This window comes from Trichoplusia ni, chromosome 1, assembly GCF_003590095.1.
Source record: "Trichoplusia ni isolate ovarian cell line Hi5 chromosome 1, tn1, whole genome shotgun sequence".
NCBI lineage: Eukaryota > Metazoa > Arthropoda > Insecta > Lepidoptera > Noctuidae > Trichoplusia > Trichoplusia ni.
Window position 1 is genome coordinate 20,552,836 of NC_039478.1, and position 22,208 is coordinate 20,575,043.

The 22,208-nt window shown below is 34.1% G+C and overlaps 1 protein-coding gene across 2 annotated transcripts in view; it reads left to right on the plus strand.

The window, feature by feature from the left end:
- Positions 1-1,344: 1,344 nt before the first annotated feature.
- LOC113498768 (neuropeptide F receptor) overlaps positions 1,345-22,208 on the plus strand; it is a 68,557-nt gene continuing 47,693 nt past the window's right edge. For both annotated transcript variants that reach the window (XM_026878914.1, XM_026878921.1), the window contains exon 1: positions 1,345-1,576. In XM_026878914.1, the coding sequence (XP_026734715.1) occupies positions 1,556-1,576 (21 nt within the window). In that variant the 5' untranslated portion in view covers positions 1,345-1,555. The remainder of the gene's footprint in view (positions 1,577-22,208) is intronic.

The window sequence follows — 22,208 nt, forward strand, 5'->3', positions numbered from 1 at the left end:
AAACCTTTTCACTTAGCATCAAATTAAAAACATGCACATAAGAATAAAATTATATTATCAGTTGCAATACAACCCGAATTACAGTATTTTTAAAAGTGATTATAACTACTTATTAGGTGTTACACATATAACCGCCAGCGACACATGGATTACATGTCTTAGGCCCGATTTGTCTTTATCTAAGTTTTATCTAAGGAATAAATAATGGCCGTTTGACATATTTTCTATACAAAAGCTGTCAAAACTTCAAACATATTCGTCGAATAAAAGTTATCCGGCGATTGAAAAATCGGCGCTAAGTCAGGTAGTTGTATAAAAGAACAATATTCTATGTCTCAAGCTAAAAAAATATATATGTTTTTACTGAACTTTCTCTCAACTTTCCCTACCATAAAAAAAACACTAAAACATTACTAACCCGTAACGGCGTAACATCTTTCCTCCTAATCTTTTTACTTACTACAGATATAATCTGACAAATAAAGAGTGATATCTTTCATTATCTTATCATCTTATCCATTATAGTATGGGAGTTTCAACATTTCTTTTTTATAATGCTTTTTTTCGTCACTCCCAGTTCAAGAGAGTAACAAATGGAAAGAGTTTAGTAAGGTTTACCCAGCTGGGGGATATTCCACTCTGATAAGAACAATTATATTATATTGATTTCTTTTAAAAATTCAATCTATTTAAATATAGACGGAATCCATTTTCCAAAAGATAGCATCGCTCAAACTTCAATGAAACACCTTCTAAAATGAATCTATTATACCGCTTTTAAATCACGCATAAAGAACGAAAAGGTATCTAAATATACCAAGAATAACCACTTCAAAGAACAGCTATTAAAAGGTAAAAGATAATAATAATACTTTCACTAAACCTGCAAATATAAATGCCATTCCAAAAATACAATTCAGAAAACAAACAAATACTAAATAAAAAAACACTTAACAGAACTGCGTTCATAAATCAACAATGCAAATAAAATTTATAACTCTAATATTTCAAAACAAAATCTACTGTCAAAAATAATAACTGCAGCGTTTCATTTGAAATTTATCATTCGTAAAAGACTACATGACGCAGAATATAAAAAAAAATATACAAAAAATCCAAACAGTATTCAGGCAACGGAATAAATGATACTGCCACAGATGATTTTCAGGATCGCGCGCCCGTTTCAGTTCACGTTTAGCCGCCGAAGCGACAGCACGCCTTTTCAGTGCTCCGATATTACGAAACTTTTCCTCAGATAATATAAAACATAATATTAATTTAAAGTGATATAATTTTACAAGTGATTTATTTCAAAAACAGCAATAAATATTTTAATTTTCGGAATTTAAATTTTGTTATAATTTGGGTTTTTAGTTCGTTTTTTTTTCGTTTAAAGTTTGTGGAAGTTGAGTGGTGGTGGTATTTTGTTGAAGTGTAATGGTAATTCGTCAAGATAGGTGGTGATGGTGAATTGCCGGGACAGCCTCTTTGTGGTGGGGTAGAGGTGAACTGGACACTATGCTATTATCATATCAAGAAGATACTAACGATCTTAATGCCTTTTTATGATGATATGGTAAGTTTTAATAGTTATTGTTGTTATTTAATTTTGATGGGACACATATTATTAAATTGTGGTAGGACATTCATAATTTTTTGCATTAATTTAAAATACTTTGTGACTTTATTATTTATGCTGTAGCTATCTTCAATTTATTTGGAAACCTAATATAGGGTTCAAAAATTTCGGACAAAAATTATGAATTGACAGAAATAAGAGAAAATTAAATGATTTCTTGCTTCCAGTACCAATAATTAACTGCTACCAGTTTTCCAATTTTTTAACATGTTTTTTCAAATTTTCTTTTCAAGGTCTCCTGCCACCAAAAAACACAAAAAGTAACTTTAACTTACTATTATTTTATACAAATAACGCCATTTAATCTATTCAATTTAATGCTTCCATAATTGCTTAAGATGTCGGTTTCTATTCCTTTACTTGATTGTTTTATATGCTGTAGTAGTTAGTAGTTTAGTCGACCAAAAAGTAATTTTCTCAAAAAGGACCTAAATGTTACGCCAATTTCTAACGTGATGGCCAGTAACAAACATCGATGAACAAATTCAGATTTACGAACAACCATAAATGTTCAGCGAGTTCCACTACATTGGTGTTTTACAAGTTTTTCGGAGATTTTCGCCGTTCAAGTTCTTTTGTTTTCTAGTCTAAATACAAACTTTTTGTATTTTATCGCGATGCTTATCGTTACCAAAGTCAGGGGCAAACCTTGTGAGGTTGTAGAGGGTGTTTCTAAAGCTACTGAACTATTTTTTTAAATCCGGGAAACACAGCCCATCAAGCTAGGCTCACTTATTCAAAAAAAGGCTCAAAATATACCTAGTTAGTAAATGTTATTATAGCATTAACGATTTTTTAACAGAGAAATGTTATTAAGGAGATAATTTTACTATTGTTTCTAAAAAAATTTGTTCCTTTATTGTGTTTATTAGTGATTTTTATTTTAGTTAAGTACTTTTATTTAATTTGTTAAGTCATTGTGATTGCACCTATACCAATAATGTACACCCTTTGGGTATGTTACGGAGATCCCTTTTTATGTACACTACCACCTGTTATTTTTTTGTTATACCTGTAACAACATTAAATAAATATTCTATTCTATTCTAACTAGGGAAGTGTTAGCTGGCGTTTGAATATCACCATGTTTTCGGAGTTTCTTTACCTGGCTGCAATTGCCCATCAATAACTATCAGCCAAGCCTTTTCCCAACTTTATTAGATTCGAATTCTAGTCTAATTTGATGCAGATAAGATAAGTAACAGTGTTTTACAAAGAGCGGATGCCTATCTGACCCCCGCCCATTAGTAAGACTTCTTGTCAGACTTTCTAGCTTCTAAATACGTGTATCAACTACCATAGACATACATTATTTTTAAATATCATCGGGGGCCCATAATTTAGCGTGCCTTCTAAAATTATTGGAACTTGTGATGACATAGTTGCTAACAAGTGAAGCTTAACATGTAACCGATCAACTTGTACAGTTTTAGTTTAGCCTCCGATTTCATATAAATCTTTATTTAACCTTATTAGTTGAAATACCTTTTAACAAATCGGCTTGTTTAACTTTAATTTAATTCTATTATAAATAACATTTTAATCTTGAACCAAATTTAATTAAGTGAAGATCCCTTTCTTGCTCCTATTTATAAAAGATCTGATCAAATTGAAAATAAGTAAAAGGTTTGAGGGCAAATTAAAAATAAGTGGGGTAACCTCAGTATTCGTTCTAAGGCTGTCTTGGTAAACGTAATAATTAATTTTGATTTAATAGGGGTTGTTTTGGAAGAAAAGTCTAAAGAATTGAAGGATCCTTCATTAAATTAAAAAAACAGTAGATATAAATTTTGTTTCCTCGTCATTAGTGCTATAAAAGAAAGGGTGATTTGATTTTTAAATTACTAGTCAGATATTACAACTTTTTTTATCACTAAAAATTACCAAGTTAGAATTAAACAGATATTTATTTTGTAATCGATCGTCCGTCATAAAAAGATTTTTAAACCTAGGCTAGGCCTACTATAAGTATAAAATGTATTTCTGCACACCATAATTCGCAAACGAAGTGTAATTTCTTCCTTTAGAACAGTTTTTCAGTTTCTTGGTGATTTTATTGCATATATGCGATATTCAAAATAGAAGCCAGATGTCTGTTTGACCAGTTGAGTAAACAGATCGTTATTTTTGACTAAGAATTGTAATTTGGAGGTAATAAGGCTAGTGAGTAATTAAGAATCTTTTTTTTTTCTCCCGCACCTAGGAATTTATTCCCTGTGTCGCGGGGTGTTTCACAAACATACAATTCACATGCACAAAGACAGCCATTTCAGACACCAATGCTATTTTACTTGAATCCTTTTCAAAATAGATCTAATGTTGAATCACCTGAATATGATGAGTGATACTCAACCCTGATCAAGACTAGGCTCGTGCTGGACGAAGTGTTCATATTCCACGCTTGCCTCAAGGAGATGTCAGCAAGCTCTGTGGAGCCATTATAACTGATGTTGGCCAGAGCACAGGAATTGTCCGTAAGGGTAACTGTGGCCCCAATACACGAAAGGATACAAGAACATGGGTTGGTTTAAGAGTGAAATTCTACTCCCTTTCGTTCAACCCAAAGTGGGAGGAGTCATTATTTTGATGATTTCCCGACAGAAAAGGGCGAAGTGTTACATAAACTTCAAAAATGAAGTTAAAAATGGTAAAAGCAAGAACTCTCTTGAAATAACTGTCTTTTCTTATCTTTTTATTGTTAGTGTTTTATCAGATATGTTATATGTGACAGCCATTACGGTATGTGTTAAAAGTCTATTATTGTTACTATTTTTAGTTTATGGAAACATTATGCGTCATTATTTACCCGACTGTGACAAGAGGGTTATGGGTTAATATTTTGTGTACAAGTAGAAAAATAGTTCATCTTTTACTAGTCAATTAAATGCTTGAAGTTGATTCTTAGGGGTTCGTACCCGAAGTTAAACTGTCATTAAGAAACTGCTGTCTGTACGTCTGTCTCCAGGCTGTATCTCAGAAACCGTGATTGCTGGTGATGTATTTCTTTTATACACCTGCTTTCTACTCCATCAAATTTATTTTTTATCGAACCAAGTTGTTTTCTTTAGCATAATACGGAACCCTCAGAGTCAATAGCCCTACTCGCGCTGATCCCATAACTATGGAAATGATTTATGTTTGCGGTATCTGAAAGTATACAAAAAATAATTCTATTTCAGAAATCGGTATCAATATATCAACGTCATCATATCCGCATTATTATCTGAAAACCCGATAACAATCCCTACTTCCCCTTTGAAACATAGAACACAAATATCAAAATTAATTTGTAAATTAACATCAAACATTAAACTATTGAAGTGTCACGATAATTAATTTATTGTGTCAACACATTACTATGCCATACATTCTATAACCGATTGGTGATAATAATTTATTTTGACAATAGGCCACACATGTAGATCAATTAAACCATATTTGTCATTGAAAATGTAACTGTCATTCAAATTGTATGACATTAACCGGCCTATTTTTTATTGTTATATAAAAAAAGTAACCTTTAAGAGTAATTTTTAGTATTTCTTTCCACAGCGTAATAACTGAACCATATTACCACAGTATGTAAGACTTGGTTGTCAGTCCGTTCGTTTTTCACCAGGCAATATCTCACGAACTGTCATACCACTTCCTGTCCTTCTAAATTAATTGCATATGAAACAGTTACAGCTACTAATTTCACTAATTTTTATGCGCTCTGAATTTAAATGAATAATTAACAATTCAAAGTAACATCCTTATTATAATAATGTATCCTGTCTATTTTTGGATAGCAATGTGGTCATTGTACCACAAGGACAAAATGGTTAAAAGTGTATTTGACTGAAAGGTGATGATTTCAGTGCATAATCGTCCGCCTACACCTAGACGCAGGTCACCAGCTGTTGCAAATATATTTATGGTAATTTTCTGCTTAATTACTATTTTATTTTATGTCTTTGACTACTATTGTTGCTTGGTTTTATATAAAATAATCCGCGATACATGGATTAAACAACTGGTAGCCAGAGTCAACTTTCCAAGTGTCTTCACACAGAAGGAGGTTCTCAATTCGACTACGTTTTTGAACTGAAACTTCTAAATAGGCGATGGGTAAAAAAATGTCAGGTGTCACTTTTTTTTTGCTTCTTACCTAAGAACTTCGGACTGCATAAACCGATTTTTTTTATTTAATGTGAAATAGCTTTCATTCTATCAATCTTTATATTCCAACCACGACCCGCCTCATTCCAACACAGAGTACAACCTACCAGATTCCATTCCTTTGATTAGCGGTTACGAAGTAAACAGAGCACTCACCACGATGCGCTACAACAGAAGTCCTGGAGAAGATGGAATTACGACTGAAGCATTAAAACTTGGTTCGAAAACACTGTTACCCCATCTTACAAACCTGTTTAACACCATTTTAAAAACTGGAAAAGTACCTACTAAAATGTGTCATTCAAATATAATTCTTCTCCATAAAAAAGGAGATAAAAGCGAAATTGGCAACTATCGTCCAATAAGTCTGACATCACACATTTATAAAGCTTTTACTAAAGTAATATATAACCGAATAGAAAACTTATTAGATCAGCACCAGCCACCAGAACAAGCCGGATTTCGCCCTCATTTTTCAACTACAGACCACCTTCAAACCCTAAACCAAATTATCGAAAAATTTTCAGAATTTAATAAACCTTTATATTTAGCCTTTGTAGATTATACAAAGGCTTTCGATAGTCTAACTCATTCCAAAATTTTTACTGCACTAACCAATCAAAATTTAGATAAATCATATATAGACATTTTGAAAAATATTTATGCTAATAGTTCTGCTAGTTTAAAAATTAATACTCTTGGACCTTCTTTTAAAATTCAAAATGGTGTCAAACAGGGTGACCCTCTTTCCCCCAAATTATTTATTAGCACAATAGAGGAAGTATTCAAGTCACTGGCAGCCTTATGGAACACCAAAGGTATAGAAGTCGGCAATAAAAGGTTAACAAACCTTCGATTTGCCGACGACATAATACTCTTTGCCCCCACAGTTCTTGATCTACAAACAATGCTCCAAGAACTGAGCACGGCAAGCTCTGGGGTAGGCCTTTCAATGAGTCGGTCTAAGACTAAATTAATGACCAACACATTTAAACGTAGGGTAGAGGTAGATGGGCAGGAGATGCATTATGTCGATGAGTATATCTACCTAGGCCAGTTAGTCTCTTTCGAAAACAGGCAAGAGAAAGAAATCGATCGAAGAATCGAAAATGCCTGGAAAAGCTACTGGTCTATGAAGACGCTCATGAAGGGTGATCTGCCGATTTCCCTGAAGCGGAAGCTCATTGACATGTGTATCCTGCCCATCTTAACTTACGGTGCTCAGACCTGGTCGCTGACCGACTCGCAGAAATTCCGCCTTGGAGTTTGCCAAAGAGCTATGGAACGCAGCATTCTTGGTGTTAGGTTACAAGACCGAATTCCGAACACCACGCTGCGTTCCAAAACTGGGATTATAGACGTCGGCAAAAAGGCTGCCAGGCTAAAATGGGATTGGGCGGGTCATGTTAGCCGTATGGAAAGCAATCGTTGGGCCAAAGTCACCACACTATGGGAGCCAACGGATGGACGGCGTCGTCGTGGGCGACCTAGGAAGCGGTGGCGAGACGACCTTAACGCTTACCGCGCAGGCTGGTTCCATGCGGCCCAGAATAGAGAGTCGTGGAAGGATTTGGGGGAGGCCTTTGCCCAGCAGTGGGACACAGTGGGCTAGAGAAAAAAAAAAAAAAAAAAAAAAAAAAGCTTTCATTTGGTCCCATAATTTTTTTATATATTTGGCTTAGTTGTTTATACTTACCTACTTGAAGTCGATTAGTCTTATTCCAAAAACAGAATTATCAAAAGAAAAAAAAATGCAATTTTGTATAACGATGCCTATTATTTCTTTTTATTCAGAGAATTACAATTTATTTGTTTTGGATATAATATGAAAGGTAAACACTTGTCTCGAACACTCGATATACAATCTATGTGTGTTTGTGTGTTACCACTTGTGCTACGTCACAAGTGCCCCTTATCTCAGCTCTCTATAAATTTGAAGTTGTACGTCAAGGGACAGTTGTTGTAAATTATTTGGTTATTATTTCATGTTTATTGGTGATTTGATAGCAGAAAATGTACTTGGTTGAAAGCGATTGCAAAATGTTTTAAACCTAAATGAATGAATAAAACCATGTTTAAAAACAATGTTCCATGCCAGTTCAAGTCCAGCTTTGTAAAATACATATATATTCTAGACGTTCCAAATCGTTTACCTACCTGGGGCTCTCCCCAGAGAAAATTAAATATGTTTGACTCATACTTGTTTGATCGATTCCGCTACTGGTTTGATAGTTTATACAACATTCATTGAGACTTAACTATGCAACATAATTATTTGTCTATTTAATATCAGCAATAATCAGACAATGTTGCCAACATCGTAAGACCGAACAAAGTTATTACGGAACAAAATAGAAAAAAAGAGTAAAAAATATCGTTTACATACTAAAAGAAAAAAAACTCTAAACGTACATAACATTTTGTACATATCTGCAAACATTGTTTCATAATAATAATGTCGTCCGAAAGAGATACCCCATGTGTAAACACAAGATTTATGCTTGCGATGATACATACAAACCTTGCTTTTCCTCGCAAGTAAACCAAAGATAACGAAAATCCTAATGTAGTGACATAATTTAAGAATATCGGAAAGTCTTAACTAATAAAGAAAATTTTGTCTAAATTTTATTGTTCAATGAGTAAAATTATTTTGATAAGACCTTATATAAAATGGGGCTAGATAATCGTGGAGGTATTTGGAGAGAGCAATTGCCTTGGGCTTTATATGAAAATAAATCTTATCCCAGCCAACAAAACAAACTTCATGGTGTCTATAAGACTAGGGTGACGTGTCTTGTTAATCTGAGGTTATAAAAAAACGTATACACGGTCGAAATGAGTTCTAACCTATTTTTTTCAAGACCTCCCAGTGAACGATTTAATAATGTGACATAACAATTATGTAAACTATTTTGTATTTTAATTAAACTTAATATAAATTGCCATCACGAATAATTCGACTGAACGTATTATAACGTAATTTTATTTTTCGGATTTTAATTTTTGAAGGTAATTAAATAATACTCGTAGTAATAACCTATATATATATTGCTCAAAAAATAGACCCTTAACGTATGTAAAACGTCTAACATTAATAAATAATAATATGATCATCCAAACTCCGTTTTTACAAAGAAAAACATTTAGATAATGACTAAAAACATTTCATCCAATAAATTGTATCAAGATTTGGGAACGAAGCATAATATTTGCCTTCTTATCCCATAAAGTATGGAAACTGGGGCAAATATGTATTATTTTTGTGTTTTAGGGGAAATTGGAATATATGTTATGTTGTACCTTTGTAGTTACACATTGGAATAAAGGTTCGAGACCGGCTGGTTGTTGTTTTTACATGGTCATGTTTTTGTTAGATTTTTTTACGAAATAGGATGTTGATATACGTACATCGTTTTTGTAGTTGTGTTTAGGATTCCGTAGACGAAGGTTAAAAACGGGACTCTATTACCGAAGGTCCGTCTGCTCGTCCATCTGTCCAACCGTCCTTCTGCCACCAAACAGTTTTAATTTATAGCTAGGCAGTTGAAATTTTCACAAGTAATTTCTTCTGCTGCTATAATACACAAAATACTAAAAACAAAGCAACCGTGTTAAGCAACGGTAATTACGGTCATAAATTTGTTGGTAGACGAAAAGCAGTTTTGACGATGAGTTTCCAGTAAATGTTGTAACCCAACTAATTTTATCCGTATCCTATTTGTACGGAACCCTATGTGTCGCGAGTGCAACTCGATCTTGACTGTGTTTTTATAGTAATGCAATTGATTGCGACCTCGTCTTAATGTAATAGCAATTACGTAATCAAAAGTAGGAAATAAATTAAACAGTTCTAGTGACCATGATGTATCTTATACACTTGGAAACGTAATATCTAAAATTTTGAAAGGGTTTCGATATTGAAACTGCTTTGTCTGACTATCTGGCCGTCTTTAAGGCCGTGGCTTGTCTGATCATAATGTATTTCTGTTGCTGTTTTAACAATTTACAAAATAAATGTCTAAATCGATGCCAAGCAGCCATACATTTTGATGAGAGGGTTATCAACCACCTAAGGTCTATGTCTACGGAACCTTAAGTGTTACAAGTCCAACTCACACTTGACCAGTTATTTTTCTTTAAGATACTTACACAATTTATGAATTATTAATACAGGTTTTTATGAATTATTTATGCAGATTAATAATTCATAAATTGTGTTAGTTCAAATTGCGATCAAAAGTACAATCCGATTTGGTGTGGCAACATATTGCGTTAAAGAAATTTAAACAAAAATGCGGACCAGATTTATTATAATTTCAAATGTTCCTTATTGCTTTCGGTACCCCAAATGGCTTTCCGTCAAAGGACTTTAAACCAGCCGTTACTTTCGACTAATTATTGAAACGTGGTTAATTAATCTGACAGCGGACTTTTAAGCTTTTTTTCCAAAGTATTTGGCCTACAAAGAATTTAATTTATCTCTATATGTTGGAGAGATTTGGGCTTCAAAGTAATTCTAATATCGTTTTAAGCTTTCTACTGGTCCCGTATTGAACACATGCCATCATGTGTTCAATTTAATTTCCAATATTAAAACGGTTTATGGAAAAACGATATTTAAATTGTTTTTTTTCTTTACATATTATTTTCAATATAAAGCTAAGTCCTTTTTTGTATCGGTTATCATATTTTGTTTTTATTAAAACATCTAGAGTAATTTATTTTATTCCCGTTTGGGTCCGAGACTAGTTGGGTTATCCCGATGAATACGCGTGAACAAACAGTTTTTCAATAAATAATCACATATTTTTTTTGTATAACGAAACATGTGTTTTTTCTGTATCGTTGACTAAATGCGAACTTAAACTGGTAAATCAATTTCGTCGGATTAACAAAGAACCTGTTTTAGTACCCGCAAAAACTTACCTTGTTCTAAATCACAAACAAGAAAAATCCTTTGAACTCTGTTATGTTTGCATCGATAATAATAATATTTGCTTCACTTAGAGCAGAGTATATTTTGACGTCATCCCAATGTTTCAACATCGGACAGAAACCAAATCCTTCAGACCATCTGCTGTATTAAATTTGTATACATATGGCAAAACAATTTTTCTTTGACCACTTCTTGGGAATTTGAAACGAGTATACAATTCTCAGTATGAGGAAACCGTTTCTAATATTGATAATCCAAAAACATATGTTCGGATAATCTTTATTGTTCAACAAATACGTACGTATATTTATCAAGCCATAACAATCGGTTACAAATTTTGGTGGTAACGTCTTTGGAATTTGAACCTTCACTGATGTCTTTAAGGTCGTAATCTGGTTGTTTTATTCTCGTCTAATCAGTATCTACTTTATCGGCCTCTGTATACTTATCCAGCTATCTTGGATATTCCAGTCAGCGTTTAGCACTTCATTGAGTCAACGATACGATGGAGATATGATAGTAGAAGGCAATCTAGAATAGCTTAAAGATTGTGTTGAGTTCATTCAATATTTTAATAGAAATAAATAGCGTTGCATCCATAATAACTAAGGCTGCGATGACAGATTTATGGCTAACTATAATTTATAGCCTAGTATTACATCGTTTTCTATTACACTAATTTGCCCTTATTTGAAGGTTGCTTCGGGAAAAAATGTGGTGTCTTTTGTTACTCTCTCTGTGGGTATCATGTTATTCATTGTTAGTTGATACTATAGAGTCAGTATCTTAGGATATTTTCAGGTTATCTACTGAAAGAAGTGGGCTAGTCTTCTCATCAAGATTTTTTTGATTTAACCTACTTGTGCTGTTGTATTTGTAGTCTCATAATACTGCAGATTCTGTCTACAAAAGTTTGTGACAGTAAAAATAACAAATCTCAAATATAAGTCCTTAATATTATGTTTTACAAGCACTCCATTTGGTGCTTCGCATAGAACATATTGGGTATATGGTATAGAAGAAACTTTAATTAAATTCAAAGCTTTTCATATTACATCATCACCCGTTTAAATTTTAGCACCAACCATCCATTTCTGTTTACCTTCTAGATTGCATCCCTTCTCATAAGTTCCTCGTAATTTCTTCTCATAGCTCATCTTGTTCAAGGATTTCCGACGTCCATCAGCAAACCGTATTATTATGCAGGATTAGGAAGGAGGTTTGATAAGGGTAAGATTTGTACTTCATTTCCAGATCTCATTTCACTGTATATTAAAATAGCTAATATTTTAGAGTGGAAATCATTTGTCACTGTCAAATATTTGATTAAAGAAATTTTTCGGAAGTCAGCATTAGTCGTCGAGAATGTGCGCAGGAAAAAGTATGCGATAAAAATCTTGATAAAAAAATGCAATGAAAATGTCGGTTTGATGGATGGTCTTCTTCCCCATGGGTATTTCTGAATTCATAAAGTATGATGGTAAAATTAATAGTGGAAACATTTCGATTTCGATTGATTTCGAGAATTTCGATCTTGTATTTTTTTTAAGTTATTTAACAAGCCAAACAGCTGTCGAGTTAAATGTCATTTGGTCCACCAAGCAGAAGTTACAAATGGACTTCCGTCTAAACAATTGATATAGCACCTTATTACACTTTTAACATGACATGAAATAAATAAATGACTGCCAACCTGCCATAAAACAACACACTGTTGGACGATTAATTAAAATTCGTCACAATTGCCAATGGCGGATTGCCAAGCGCTCAAGTAAAAGTTGATTAATTAAAACTGTAAGGGGTGTTGGGTCTCGAACTAACATACTGACTCAATCGCGCTTGAGTTAACTGAACGAAGATTAATTGTTCCCTCTATTATTAAACAAGGCTTCAACTTTAAGATAGTGGGGAAAATTACAGGGAATTTGTTTGAAGGGTTTGCAAGGCATTATTTTGGGCCAAACTTTAGTAAAGCCTTTGAGTAAGTTAAGTCAGTTAAGAAGCTTTGGAGTAACCGTTTTGATATTTTAATCTTTATTGATTTAACTGTCAGTACATGGATGTTTATTCCTTGAACTAACTTTTTGAGATTTTTACTGTATTATTATATTCAAATAGAATTTTTATATGAAACTAGCTGTTGCCCGCGACTTCGTCCCCGTGGGTAGAAGATATAAGTTATGATTTATACCTGCCCTCATTTTTCACATTTTCCTTTCTATCTTCGCTCCTATTAGTCGCAGCGTGATGGTGTATAGCCTAAAGCCTTCCTCAATGAATGTTCTATTCAACACAAAAATAATTTTTCAATTTGGACCCGTAGTTCCTGAGATTAGCGCGTTCAAACAAACAAACTTTTCAGCTTTATATATTAGTATAGATATGAAAAGTTAAGACTGTAATTTGATTAACACTGAACACACTGAACCTTATTTGTTATCATTTTGAACTGAAATCAAAAGTTTACAACAAAATTACTTAGGTTTAGGTACTTAAGAATTAAAAACAAACACTCTAGCGTAACTTACTAATCCAACTACAACATACAGGTTATCAATCATAAAAACCTCTACAATTAGTAGGTGGAAAGCTAATAAATTTATTCTAGTACTAACTAAACCTGAATTATGAAATTACAGGGCTGGATAACCTTTCGCGTTAAGCCAACATTAGTTGCTTGACAAATTGACATGCAAGGCCAGCATTAAAAGCTAAGAACTGGGAGTGTTATGATATATGAACTGCAACTAAGTCGATGTTAAAACCGGTCAAGAGCGGGTCTTACTCTCGCGAAGATTCTACACAAGTAGGCTGAATAGATAGTAGCTTATGTGTTAGCCCAAAAAGTGGCCAGAATAAAGGTGCCATTTAATTAAATTCCAATAGTAATGGAAAATTATGTTCTTAGTAAAATATATGTATTTTTAGTAAGAACACTTTTCTTTAAATAAAAAATAAAAATATTACACTTTTCAACATCCATAATATTACTTAATATAAAGATACGGATATTGATTAGCTGATCAAAATTGCTTTCAAAAAAATAATAATTTATATTTTTGTATTATCTTCCAGCAACATTTATTTTGCCCATCATAATTAGGTAGAATAAAATACTAGAAATATTTTCATGACCAAGTATTTTGTAGACAAGGATAAGTGCTAACCTAATAATATAACTATGTCTCATACAAAATGAAAAGGCAGATAATTAAGTAGTTAAGGAGAAACGTGTATGTTTCATTTAACGTAGACTGGAGTGCCTTGGATATTGTGTTAAGTTGTTAATAATAACGAGGCTAGTAGTATACCTACATATTATACATACATGAAGCAAAACAAAGGTATCAGATGAAAAAAATCTCGAATCGTTAGCCTGCGGTCGCGTAAGCTCATGATTAAGGTTTCTGTTTGGGTCCAAAACTAGTTCGGCTATCCTGATAATATGCGTAAATAATAGTGTCATTTAACTTTGAATCGTCTTCACAAAGGAAACTATAAAGTTTAATTTATTACAGTTTTTTTTCGCCATAACTTCTGCATGCCTTGTCCAATTTTAACGCAGAACAACCAATTGGAATTCTTCCTTCCGACGCGCTGTAGCATGTCAACCAAAGTTTCAGGAAAAGAGCTCAATTTAGATAGAACGTGGCACCCATTTAGATCTTCAAGATCAAGATCTTTCTATCAATCTTGCTTTTATCGTTGAAGTCAACCATCAAGATAAACGTCATAATAGTGAACTTAGCGCTTACTTCGAATTTGCTTTGATGGTATAAAATTTAGGCAATTGTTAATTAAATTAGTGATTGTACTTTGACCATAACACGGTACGCCAAGAACATTCCCCTTCCCATTTGTCATTCATCAGTTCCGCCTGCATTAATTAGAAATACCTCTTTAACTATCAGTCGCTTATCCATGTAATTACTACATCTCATCACTACTACAGAGATTAAATCGACGTCTACATTACCCTCACGTAATCCATATTGTATTAATTGGTCCTGCATTCAGAGGTTCTACTATAACAGGCTTACGTGGACACTGATGTTCGTTATAGATTACGACACCTCTGTGATTCTCTAAGGATGTACTTAGTATCTATTAAGGTTAGATAGCTTCACCGGCAAATGGATTAGCTGAGGTGAATCAATTGTAAGTTTATTGTCATTGTTCTGGTTTGAATATTATTATGATTTTATTACCATAGATGGTGGCCTTCCTCATGTCCACCATCTATGGAAATCATTCGTGGCTTAGCTAATATTGTATAAGTGGATCGATCGCAGGTTAAGCTATGCTTGACGCGGTTGGTATCTAAATGGGTGACCATCTTTGTCTTAACGAGTTCCTCCGTGTTTCGGCAGGGATATCAAATTGTGGGTCCCAGCTGTTATTCATACATCTTTGACAGTCGTTATGAGCAGTCAGAATCTAGAAAGTCTGACATCAGTCTAAGTTGAGGAGGTTAGATAGGCAGTCGCTCATTGTAAAACACTGGTACTTAGCTGAAAGCGGTTTGACTGGAAGCCGTGTCGTGATGGCCTATAATTCCATGACGATGCAAACCATCCAGCCAATTTTCAAATTTCGTATAAGAACTGGTATCCGTTCTGTAGCAAGTACATCAAAACATCTACGATATCAAAGGTCAAAAAACACACCCGAATCAATAATAAACAAATCCTTCGATATCTTCCTCAAGTGAAGTAAACAATTCAAGAACAGAAGACCAAAAATATATTCAGTAAGCTCCATTTTTTTCTTTAAGCAATTATGTCAAAATGTTTACATTGAGTCTTCAAAGATCGCGTAAACAAATTGTACAGTCTGTAGCTGAGTCGATGACCACGTTATGATAACATAGCTGAAGCGCCCTTGATGCGATCAAACAGATTTACTTAAACAAGCTTTTTTATAGTTAAAGAGATTCACACATGTAGCTAGTTCAAATGAAACAAATACGCGTTCTTGTTTTTTCGAGTGGTGTATTTTGACTTAAATTGTGCAAGATTGGGTTGGATACTTTGATCATTCCAGGAGCGCCCTTTGGGAGAGTAGTGAAACCTCTTTACAAGCCCCGGAGACAAAAATATTCGTATCAAAGTGACTTTACCCGTAGAATTTAGTCTCAAGACAATTGCTACCATTATATCTCATAGAGATTCAGTCACGGTTCATTGAAGACCTATTCATCAGGTATCGGAATCTTACCTCACTGATTCCCCAGGGCTCCCAATTCCGCAAGTAGGCTCCAAATTCGCCCATTGTGTGTAGGGCCTCTTTAGGCTGCTACCAGTCTAGCCTTTCCAACTCTCCAAGTCTCTGTGACGGAGCTTGATGTACCGTAGATCTTCGCCCGATAGTTTGCGACCCCTGTCAGTGCAATTTCGGACCACGTGAGATTTACCTCATCATGTTTTCTAAACTCAAGCAGTTTATTATCTTTCACAACACTTCATAATTCAAATCCGTTTGGATGTTGATAATTATCAACCTTACTATCCACTGGTAATACTCTTTCACACACCATCAGTCTCTTTCATAAGCTAAACTAACAATTTATCTTCACCTTGGATTGGAAATTTATTGTTCAATTGTTTATTTTATTCGTTTGTTCTTTGTTATTTTCTTCATTAACAGGCTGGTAAGTAATCTTGTTTGAAGATTATGCAGTTTTCTCTTTGAAATTGAAATAGTGAATAAGTATTAAAATTAAATAGTTGGTTAAATTGGAGAATTAAATGCATTAACAAGAATTCTGTATTTATTAAAATTGTGTAATACTTTCCGTATTAGAAGATTAGATGATTTGATTTGATAGGTTGCAGAGACCCTACAAAGGGTAAAATATAAACGTTCTTTCAACTTTAAACAAGAAAGTCAGTTCATATTTAATGTATCTGGGAAAAGTCGACTCGTCTAACCAGCTGCTCTGTTCTGAAGATTTTCAAGTAAACTCATGACTATTAAATATAGACATTATCATCACCAACCCGTTTTACCCGAGATACGTCGTTGAATTAACCCTTCGAAAATTGAAAATCAGAATAAAAAAAACTCAAAACGGATAAAAATGAACCGTTGGAGAAATGAATATAATATAGAATCCAAACGTGAGAATTTGAGAACACACTCTTTTATGCACAACAATTGCAAAAGCAAATTGGAAAATACCATAACTAACAACAAAGGAAAAATAATTTTATTAACTGAGATGTCAAGAAAAATCTTATCTTAATATTCTGCATTGCATTTCACAAAATGTCTGAATTCCTAGCAATATCTGCAAGCTTATGGCCATTAGTGAGAGACTGCAAAACTGTGACATGCAACAAAACAATCTAAAAATTGAACTGAAATCGTATATCAGCTGACAAAAGACAAAATCCTGAACTAAATTGGCCTTTCACAGAATCCTGTTATGAATTTTGTTGTTACTAGTAAAGGGAAAATGCACAATAAAATTGCAATGGATACATAATTGGAATTAATACGGATATAAAGAAAGAGTTTTATAGTTTTGAGGAGATAATTTAAGTCTCATAGCCTTTTTGTTTTTGGATAAGATCACATACATACATTGTTCTGAACCCAAAGTAAGTTGCAAAAGCACTTGTGTTATCGAATTCAGATACAACGAAGGTACCACAAACACCCAGACCCGAGACAATGTAGGAATATGAATTTTTACATTGATCCGACCGGGGATCGAATCCCTGACCTCAGAGCTAGCGACACCTTGAAACCGGTGGTGATAGGAACTTGAAATTCGCTGCTGTATAATTTCAAGAATAAAAAATAGATTTTACTATGAGGTGTATAATAGTAATAGTATTCGCATCCCGTTAGTAGTTGAAAAAAAGTCTCATGTATTTAATTAATTCTCCTTTTTACAGTTTTTTAATTGCTACCCCTTCCACCACCCTTAACAAAAATGTAGGTGTTATGTCATCGAACTACTCAATAATCATAATATATTATATTAAGACCCTTAATCAAATCCAGGGAAAGTTTAAAATATGATTCCGTGAAACAACTATTTTAGCCTCGAGATTCTCCGTATAAATGCTATAACGAAAACAGATTCCCCAAAGTATAAAATAAAGCGGTATTTGTTCACTTTATGAAACAAGCCTTTGTTTAAAACTGGTCGTAAAACTTTAGGATAAAATTGATCGAATGTTAATTAGTCTAGCGTCACTCAAGAATTCCCTACAACTACACTAAAAGGAAAAAAAAAATTGTTTCCTTGTTTTTGAACGTACCAACCAGTTGCTTAAACTTCAACTCTTCTAGTGGCACCGTTGATACATTATCTGTAAAAAATACAACTATGAAGCTATAACATTCAGGAAACACAGACGGTCGGACAGACCTACAGCAGAAATAAGGATCTGTTTTTACCCTTTGGACCCGGAACCCTAATTATTGCTGCTGCAGACTTCAAATACGATGAAAATATAAGTATCGTTTTACATAATAATATATTTCCGCCCTGAATAAAGATAATTAAAATAATTTACAACTGAGGTGACTCCAGCGACATTTATTATAGTATGGTGTTTCGGCTTACGCCCCAAAAATTACAGCTATCCTTTGTAGTTACAAGTAAGCCTATTTGACTGACATAAATCAAATAATCCATGGTCTGGTAATAATCAAGCCTGCAGTAACTGTCAGGTTTTACTTCCGAGGAGGCTTAATACTGCCCTTTGGTAGGTATCAGTGTCAAAATGAATTTCAAATAGGATCAAGGAATCGGAAGTATGGACCACATCCGCATTGGACGTTCAACGTATTATAATAGAAGTCAGATCCTGACAAGCTATTATGTACATTGTTTACTAAATAGACGTGCATTCAAATACTACAATATTAAACACCTAAGAGCCGTTTTACTGGCTTTGCTTAATTTCAAATAGAAACTAAATGTTTTTGAACTTCATCGATAATTGAGCAATAAAATGCGAGGCTGATTTAATAGAGACTGTCAGTGTCAAAGGTCATTGCATATATAATTCTGAACGAATAGCATAGGACATGCAGACGATTATTTTTATAGATACTTACGTACTCAGCTAAATACCCACCTACTGACAAAAACCCGAAAGCTTACTTGAGTTCGAGTAAAAATGAAATTCATAACGTTGTTCAAATAAAAACTTCGAACAAAATCGGTTCATAATGTCCGAGGTTATGAATGTAACAAACTTAAAAAATACGAACGAATTGATAACATATTCCATTTTGAAGTCGGTTGAGAAAAAACGAAAAGCTATTATCAAACACAAGACAATGTTTTCAACAACTAAACGTTCAGCGAAGCTTAAAAGAATAACAAAGAAACGACCTTCATCACATGGGATTTATAATGATAAGGGGCGAAAGGAATGGGATTCGGTTGGACAGAAAATGTAAGACCTAAGACAGAGTGAAACTGCGACCATTGTTAGTTAAAGTATATACATGTGGTACAGTTTTCCCTGTTCTGTATAGGCAAACTTTCCTTAAGACTCTTTTACTGAGAGATTTAAACCTTATATTGCATGGTTTCACTAATATTCGAACATTCACAATGAAGCACACTCAAAATACTCCTACGCAGGGATCGATCGTCGGTACATGTTGCCTTATACTGTTCGGCTATGCGTGTATTCAAACTCGACAGCTATGTATAACTTTTTTGCCTCATCGGCAACAAAATAAAGACAAGCTGGTGACAGACGGACTTATCTTAACAATTTAGGGTTTTGCAATGTTCAGTTTTTACCATTCTGAGGGGGGATCCCTAAAAATTAAGATATTTTAAGGCATATCTTTTGTGAAAATAGCCGTCTGGCAAACATTTTTATTTCATGTTTGTAAGAACATTAAAAGCTTTTAAATAGCTCTCCTTTTATAATGTGTTTGTCTGAAGAGGTCTGCTTTACTTTATTCATTTTCTGAGTTTATTTGCGCATTCGTCAGCTGTCGGTTTATTGGTCTTACAATATTGATGGACCGGAGATATTAATCTGCCAAGCAATTCGATTCAAAAACAATGTCTGAAATGTCTAAATATTGACAAACGGTTGCTTTTGACGACCTCCGTGGTCGAGTGGCGTACGCACTGGTTTCAAGGTGTCGCTAGCTCTGAGGTCCCGGGTTCGATCCCCGGTCGGGTCAATGTAAAAATTCACATTTCTACATTGTCTCGGGTCTGGGTGTTTGTGGTACCTTCGTTGTATCTGAATTCCATAACACAAGTGCTTCAGCAACTTACTTTGGGTTCAGAACAATGTATGTGATGTTGTCCGCATTTATTATTATTATTATTTTGTGTAGTAAATTTTATTGGAGAAAATGTATTTGGGTTTTGTGGAGAGAAAATATTACTCAGTTTTTAATTTGCTTCAACATTTAGTTCCACTTCTGACCTAACTATTGTAGTCGAGTGAGGCAAAATTTCGCTTAAATATGCGCTGATAAAGTCCCTTAATTTAAGAACTAGTTTAAAAACTAGGTTATGTAATCTAACGTTTTCTAGGTGTCTCTTTTAGGCATACTATGGATAAAAACATAATAAGTTTAATTTCGAAATCTTAATCTAAAAAAGAACTTTGAAAAGAGAATGACCGCCAAACCTTTTAATAGGATTGATACCAGGCAGCGCAGTACTGCTTGTAAAGGCTTGGTGGAGTGGTCTTACTTATACATTGGCATTAACAGAACCATTTGAAAAAGTCTTAGCTTAATGAAATAACATTTAATGATATTAACATATCAAGTCATGAAGCTATCTTTGCCAAACCTTACATTAGCGCTGATTGACCGGCAGCCAAAGACGCTGGAAAAACTAACTACTGCTAGATTTTCTTTGATACACTAGGATCACCTCGATACCAAATCGAGAAAAAAATAAAATTCTAATCAAATTCAAAAACAGCACCAAACCATTCGGGTATAGATCAGTAGGTACTGATTTACACCCAAATGTTTCTGCTTAATCATTGTTACAAAAATTAACTTAAAATTATCATTCACAAAAATTGCAATTAATTCATGATGAGATAATGTCAGAGTGTGAGGCTGACAATCGCAAACACTCGTATCTGGTGGCTGACGTTAGATAAAGCTGTGATATTTTTATCATCGTATTTGGTTTAGCGGTCACGAGTTATTGACCTTTGCAGGGGACATAATTATCCCTTTCATTTTGTATCTATCTTTTTATTTTAACCGTTTGTCATTATTTGGAGTCCGATTTCCTTACTATCCTGTTCTTTTTCAGAAAAATGCCCTAATTGAGGCTTCTCTATATTTTTGATTCCTATTTTTATGCTGGACCACGTCAAACTTACTTTTCTTCTGGCAGAGCTTGTGCAAGTTGTACCACAAAGCTGTTTACTGTTTATGAAAGTTATGTTTTAAGTAGGACTTATAAAAAATAACATTACTTACTCTGGGAGCGTGGTTCTAGAATGATGATGGTTCTAGAATATCATTGAAAGGATGAATAGAAAGAACCTGTAAGCAGCAATCTACATTATGTTTTTTAAGCTATTGCATAGCTTCTATCGCAGGCCTTGAGCGCGGGGACTAAACCCAGAAATTCCGTAACGAAAAAACCTCACGCTCCCCACTCCGACGGGCACGGAGGTGTGGCTTGAAGGCCGTGCATCGTCTAACGTCGTGTCAGTTCGGCAGTCTTCGACACAGCGCTGTGTGTCATGCGATTAGACGTATTGTACGACTTTACGGAACTCGCCCAAATCGAGACGAGCTGCTCCGAAATCGGACGAATAGAATAATCAGCTGTTTGTGAGAAAGTATATAGGTGTATAAGTATTTATGCAATAGCTTTACCGCGGCAGTCCCCGAGTGCCACACGTATTTTTTTATTAAAAAAACACTATTATAGTATGCAACCTTAGTCACCGAAAATAGTAATTCCCGAATAAATCTCGAATATTTCGTTTCACAAAACTACATAAATCAGTCAAAAATTACATCACTCATTAATAAAATTAAAGGCAGAGGTCTATTTAATTCCTTGCAGGGGAACACTAAGTAATCGTTAATAATAATATTATACACGCACAAAAATGACCGAAAAATTGTATCGTGCATGTAATAAACACGTTACTCAAAGCCAGAATTTTGTAATCGACTGCTAGTGCATTGCAAGATACTTCATAAAACCGATATAAATATAAAAGCTTACTATGACAAGAACTACCTACTAAGCTACTATGATATTGTTTAGCTCACGCCATTATGATCGATTAATAACAACTCTCCCTTTATCTTATAAATAGTAAGATGGCACGTGGCAAACTTATTTACGACCATACCTCTACTACGTGAACTAAAACTTGTATTATTGTCATTGTGAAAGCAGGATAGCGCTATACCCTGCACATTGATGCGTCTCGCTTTCCGTACGACCACGGACCTACATTGAGCTTTCATAATGCAGGTGGA